Source organism: Dermacentor silvarum, chromosome 1, assembly GCF_013339745.2.
Source record: "Dermacentor silvarum isolate Dsil-2018 chromosome 1, BIME_Dsil_1.4, whole genome shotgun sequence".
In the NCBI taxonomy this organism is placed as follows: domain Eukaryota; kingdom Metazoa; phylum Arthropoda; class Arachnida; order Ixodida; family Ixodidae; genus Dermacentor; species Dermacentor silvarum.
Window position 1 is genome coordinate 139,396,687 of NC_051154.1, and position 6,545 is coordinate 139,403,231.

General features: G+C 50.4%; 1 protein-coding gene across 1 annotated transcript; it reads right to left on the reverse strand.

The window, feature by feature from the left end:
* Positions 1-2,760: 2,760 nt before the first annotated feature.
* On the reverse strand, positions 2,761-5,492 carry LOC119462472 (uncharacterized). Its single transcript, XM_049660926.1, has 3 exons — positions 5,451-5,492; positions 3,424-4,466; positions 2,761-3,065 (listed from the first exon to the last, which is right to left on the reverse strand). The coding sequence occupies exons 1-2, from the start codon at positions 5,460-5,462 to the stop codon at positions 3,462-3,464; spliced, it is 1,017 nt and encodes a 338-aa protein (XP_049516883.1). The 5' UTR covers positions 5,463-5,492; the 3' UTR covers positions 2,761-3,065; positions 3,424-3,461.
* Between the last annotated feature and the right edge of the window lie 1,053 nt (positions 5,493-6,545).

Here is a 6,545-nt window from a genome sequence, read left to right on the forward strand (position 1 = left end):
AGTTTCATTAAAGAGCGCAACATGCCCAGTGCATTTGTGGCGCAGCCTGCTAATGCGTCGGGCTTCTGCCCTTGAGGAACGCTTGTGAGGTGGGTTCGATTCCACTCTGCATCGGGGAAACTTGAGGGATCTTTTTTTTTCTCATCGTAGAGCGGCACATTCCCAGCGGTGCACACCTAGCTACCCAAGTTGGCGTCAACACTTTCATTTAAAAACGGCACACACCTGCTGGCACACACCCGGTGACCCAAGTTGACTTCAAAGAGGTGCACTGGATACCAGCACATACCCAGTACTACAAGCCGGCGTCAAAGAGTTTCATTGGACAGCAGTACTTATTCAGTTCCGCATCTACAGTGACCCATGTCGGCGTGAAAGAGGTTCGTTGAAGAGCGGCACGTATGTTGCACACATTGCCACATAATCCAAGTTGGTCCGATGGTTGGTTTGGAACCCTGTTACCTCCGCACAGCAGTATGATGCACTACCCATTTCACCACTGACTACCCACTGACCCAGGTAGGCGGGAAAACGGTTAGATACATAGATGGCCCCCAGAAAGTGGCCGAAGTACCCTAAGAATGCTAACGCATTAAAAAAAAAAAAGAGCGAAAGGGAGAGATGTGCACGATAACCGAAAATGAGATACTTTGCTACCCAACAGTCATTCAAATCCCGCTTATAACACGGGCCGTTTGTCCAGGAATACCCAGGCACGCCCAGGAGGTGGGCGTTTGTCCAAGACAAACGATGCTGACCACGTGGTCAACGGCTATACGGCTCTCTGTGTAACCTTGATCGTGTTTTTTTATTGTATTTTTTATTTTTTTATTTATTTCATTTTTTTGTTTCTTCTATCATCTTTTATTCCCTTTACCCCTTTCCCCAGTACAGGGTAGCAAGCCGGTATTTACACTGGCTAACCTCCTTGTCTTTCTTTTACTTTCTCTCTCTCTCTTGATCGTGGTTATACGTGGCCTGCGATTGTGATAACTGCCATATAACCCCTACTTCTCTGTGCGGCACATAATTTCAAATAACGATTCTTACGGTGGGGCCGATAGTGGAACTGGAACCTGGAACAAAAGTTCAATGTAATGACGCTTTGATGCGATATTTCGTTATGCCGCCCATCGTGTAAATGGCCTCATTTTTTTGTTCGTCCCTCACAATATGGTTTAATGTGCTCACGTGCCTCCTTTCCCACTTCGTTGCTTTTGCGCCGTGCCTTCATATTCTAGAATATTTTGCAGGCAGGTGGCCAGGTAGACCAAAATGATGTAGAAGGCAGAGGTACACTTCTGTTCAAGAACCGATATCCGCAAGGCCGACGTCATCGTATTTACTCGTTACTTTAGGGCGGCATTATGACAAGCGCACCCTGATGACGACCAGTAGTCATACATAATTATACTGTGATTAATATGCTGTAATCGTATTCTAGTGAGTAAGGTGATGGTGATGACGACGGCATCGGTGGTCGACACGCTACTCGTAAAAAAATTTAAAAAAGGCGATGCTGGTGTTTATTAACACATAACTGCAGTAGTATCTGTTGTGCTAAGTTTAAACATTAGAATGCGTAGGTACCGTATTCGGAAGCACTTCCCCCGTCGACCTTAACACCAATACATTTGAGGCACAGTTTCGTTTCACATGCAGACGGATAAAAGGTTTCCGACGACGAAGCTTTGAACCTGCAAAATAGTTCCGCCTTTTTCCCATAGCTCTCAATATTTGTTCCTTTACAGGCTACACTAGTAAATATAAGGCCTTTAAGAATGTGTGTTGGTTGTTATGATTAGGTTTGGGTCCTGGTTGTATCCGCAATGTTTCGACTAAATATATTTGTGATATCAACTTTCCGGGCAGATAGAAATCTGTCACCTGTCGGTTACATGCGCCTGAATTTAGTAGTAAGTTAAAGTCTATATTTGAAGCCGGAAGATGCCGTCATATTTTTTTAACTCCACAGTTTGAAGCTTTTAGTTCAAACACTACAGGTGGCCGAGTATTGTTCTAGTTGTCCCCCGAGTCCTATATACGGCGCATCATACTACTCAGACTTTTTGCAGCCTTGAGCCACTTGCTGCGATAAACGGTAAAATTGAAGTTGTTTTCGCTAGTGCCGCTTCTCTGGAGTAATTAGGTGCCATGTTTCTGGAGTAATTAGGCCAGTTAGTATTGTACCACGCCCTTGAATATTTGCATTTCACATCTTGCGCTGTTTGTCTTCTTCCGTTCCGAATCTTATCTGTGAATCTCTTCCCTTTCGGCTATCGTGACCCCTCAAACTTGGCAAATATGAGTGTGATGTTGCACTAAGACAGGAGCAACATTTTATAGACCAGGGCAACAAAAAATAATTAAATTTTTTTTCTAGCGCAGTCATGTAACGTGAATTTTTTTCGATGCCGTGCATTCTTCAAACAGGCGTACGTAGACACTACTACTTGATTTTAGCATGTATGCCTAGGAAGTGAAGAAAAAAAAAATGCGTGTCTTCTGTGGTCTTCAGATTTTTCCTGGGGCTGCACCTTAGTTACGCACAAACCCATCTTTCGAAGGTAAGCCCGAATGTCGAAAACCTTGGACTGGGCATATAGGCTTCATGGTGGTTCATATGCGCAGTTATTATAAACATGCGAGGGTAACTTGACCATTACCCCAAGAAGCCCGAGCAGCTCCATAGCTAAAAAGACTCACGATACTTCGCGTAAGTTGCGTTGCCCTGACAGATGCAAAAAAACCTCGGCTCTGCCTCTCTAAACTTTATTTTTTTTTCTCAGAGTGTACATCAAATGTTCGAATCCACTGACCAGGACAGGTGGGCATTTCTTGTAGCAACACTAAGGTCGTGATTTCTGTGCCTGCCCTTGTAGGCTCCAGGGAATCCGCTACTGCCGATGTCACCGCCACATACGCCCGGCGATTGTGTCTGCAACGCCCTTGATTTATTCGGTAGAGACGACGCCTGTGAATCTGTACATGTGGCGCATGGGGCGCGCAGTGCGGGAAGTGGGCATTGCGGCTCCTGAGAACTCGTGCTGTTTTCCAGGATGGACCTGTGCAGAGAAGAAGGCAACAAAATGAAGGATGGATGGATTGTGCCTTTTCATAATCAGCACGAATTACAAAATAGGCCTCTTATCCCAGCAAATTAAAGAATGCTTCGTTTACCTAACAACTTTCCGTGTATGGTTCGTTTTGCCCGCTTACCTTATAGTCGCTCCTGAATATTTTTTTATCATGCACGTGAGAAAAACCGCAGGATTACGCTGGATTTACACACGAAACATCTTCTGGTCAGAAACATGAGCGTTTGAGAAGGCTAACTTTGACTGGTACGGAAGATACAATTAATTAAGCTCGATTATAACCAGGTGAGATAGGCAAAATTTCATGAGTGATCAAAACACTTACTAGTGCAACGTGTGAAGATGAGATGAGAGCATGGTGTTTCACCATCCATAGCCGCCTGCGTAGCCTCCCCCAACCCCAGCACCAGGCAGTCCACCCCCATAACCTCCACCTACTGCGTAGCCTCCCTTAAGTCCGACGCCAAGGTTGCCTGCACCAAGGTGTCCTTTGACGCCGTAGCCAGCGAGACCCAGGCCTCCTCCATAGCCGCCGCCGTATCCTCCACCGTAGCCGCCGCCGTAGCCACCCCCATAGTCACCGCCGTATCCCAGTCCTGTGGCGTAGGTGACGCCTCCTCCGTAGCCGACATTTCCCCCGTATCCTCCGTATGCTCCGACGTCGGCAGCAACCACGGTGCCTTTGAGGCCAACTCCTCCGTATCCTCCGTAGCCTCCTCCGTAACCTCCTCCGTAGCCTCCTCCGTAGCCTCCTCCGTAGCCCCCTCCGAATCCGGCGCCGGTGCCGTAGCCGGCAAGACCGTACGATCCCAGGCCATAGGCGTTCACAACGCTGACGCCACCGTCGACGGCTCCGATGGTGCCTAGTCCGCCACCGAGACCTGCTCCAACAAAGCCACCTCCGACTCCGCCGCCTGCTCCAAGGGCGCCAACGTCGCTCAGGACGGCATGGCTCACCGTGACCACAGGCTGGACGGTATGCGACACGGTGGTTACCGGCTGCTTCACGTAGCTCACCACAGGCTTGGTCACGTAGCTGATGCTCACGACGGGCTTCTTGACGTACGACACGGTCTTGACAGGAGCCACTTTAACGTGTCCTACAACGCCGTGTCCTACGACGCCGTGGCCGGCGAGGGGCACAGCGCCTGCGTGGCCGCCGCCGCCGCCGCCTCCGCCGCCGTGCACGATGCCTCCCCCACCGTGCACGACGCCGGGGCCACCGTGTACGACGCCGGGGCCACCGTGCACGACGGCGCCACCGTGCACGACGGCGCTTCCGGCGGCTCCACCAACAGTTCCTCCCACTGCTCCGCCAGCGTAGCCGCCAGCCAGCGTCTGGGACACCACGGCCGCGAGGACGATCACCTGCACAGATGATGATCAGAAGGTGCGCTCACTTATGAAGCTGGTGGTAACCACATACGGTAAACAATGCCAAAGACTGTACAACGCTGATTGGGAAGAACTTGTGCAACCTTTAGACGTTATTTTTGGAAGAATCGGTATGATGGACGAACTTAATTCTCCCTGTGGATGACAATGCTTGCTTTGTATTGACGTCCTGCAGTCCTCGATAAGCATCCCTGATACATGACGCTCCCCCGTGAAACTTTTCAACTGCTGAAGCTGATTAGCAAGATCTATACGTACTCTTTGTTTTCTGTTTCTAGCGATTACGTTTTGACATGAGAAGATGTTACTCAAATTCACAGCAGAATACGGGAGCTCCTAATGAGATAACGTGAAGGATAATAGCTAACACCACATGATAAGGAGCAGTTGCGGAATACCACACGTTACACTGCACAAGTTTACGCGTTAGCCTTGCCTTAGAGCGTTCGTGTCAACTAACGCCTACTCTCGGTGGTTTACTCTGTCCGACACCATTTGCCTTGAGGTGAGAGCAAAGGGTATTGAACGAGTAGCACCACATGAACTACAGCTTTCTCTTGGTGCACTAGAAGATCAAAAAATCGCTGTGAACCTTCAACGCTGCTTTGGTCACTTCCAGGTCTCGACAGAACCAAGCTATCTCACTTTAATTTTCACATGCTTGCGTGGCGCGTTCACGAACACGCTTGCAACAGTCCTCATATTTCATTCGGCTTTAAACGCGGGGCCAAAGCGGTGTCGTCGCTCGTTATTGTACTCGTTCACCTTGGTTGAAACACCGAGCCACACGGCCACAAGTTGGGAGTTTCGATAATCACTTAGGGGACCGCTATAGACAGGCTGCCGCCATTCAGCTTCCCACAGCAGCGAGTGCTCGCGCCATGCGTGCGCTGCCGCAGTCGGAACAGCGGTCGGCGACGGTCTCCGCGAGAAGCTGCGTCGCACGGCTGCACTTACAAGGGCGTGCATCTTGGGTATCCTGGTCAGTGGGAAGAGGCAAATCCAAGTGTGGCCACACCTCGCAGCGCGGTGCATTTTTATACGGATCGGCTCGCGATCGAGGATAACGCCGGACGACCCAGTCTTGCTCAACTTCTGTCCGAGCCGGAACCACGCGCGAGCAGGAGAGAAAAAAAAAAAAAGCAAACATGACAAAAGATAATGAGAGATAAAGCAAGAGCAAGACGCGCCTCACTAAAAAAGTGCATAGCCCGCAAGAAGTGAGCAAGAGAGAGTCGGCGGCGCGCTTTCGCGTCGAATCGTCGTCAGCTGCAGAGAGTTTCTCCCATGCTTTTTCTCCCCTCGCTCTTCCCCTGCACACGGAAGTTCCGACGGACCCTGAGCGAAAGGGGAGGAGCCGCGACACACCGGCTCGTCGCCGTCCGCCGGGCGGTGGTAAAAATACGGCTTATCAGTGCGTTCATTACGCGCACAGCCCACAGCTGTCCAACGCCCTGGATTTCGGCCCGCCTGGTCTCCCCTGCCAGTAGCCCTGTACCCCCGTTACGTTTTTCCTGAGTGCGTTCTTTAGAGGTGCAACGCACGAAGCGGCCGTGGCAAACCCCGCGCACGCGCGGCGGCCCGGCGTGCCGATAGCCACGGTAGCGCTTAATTAAGACGGGGAAGCACCAGGGGCGGCTTTCTTCGCCACCTCTCCTATTGTTACCGTCGAATTCCGCTACGCTTTTCGCGGACGGACTTGCAACTATAGCTCGCATGCCTCGGGCCAACTTCCTTTCGATACAAAAACAGCTGACGCGTTTGTGCATGCGTTTTTGTATACGCTATAGTATACGAGCGAGAACAGAAGCGCCCTCGGACTCATCGTCGCATGTGGAGCATCTCTCTTGGTCGTTTTCTTCGTTGCATCCAAACACCATTTGCGGTCCTTCCTTCGGGATTGCCAGTAGGCATGCTCCTCGCATGTAGGAAAACAATCGTGTGTCTTTGTTTGCAGTTGTTCGTCATGCTATCTTACGCAGTTGTTCTTCATGTTATCTGACTCTTTCCTCGTTCCGTGCGTCTGGCTGGAGTGCGATACGTAAAGAGTTC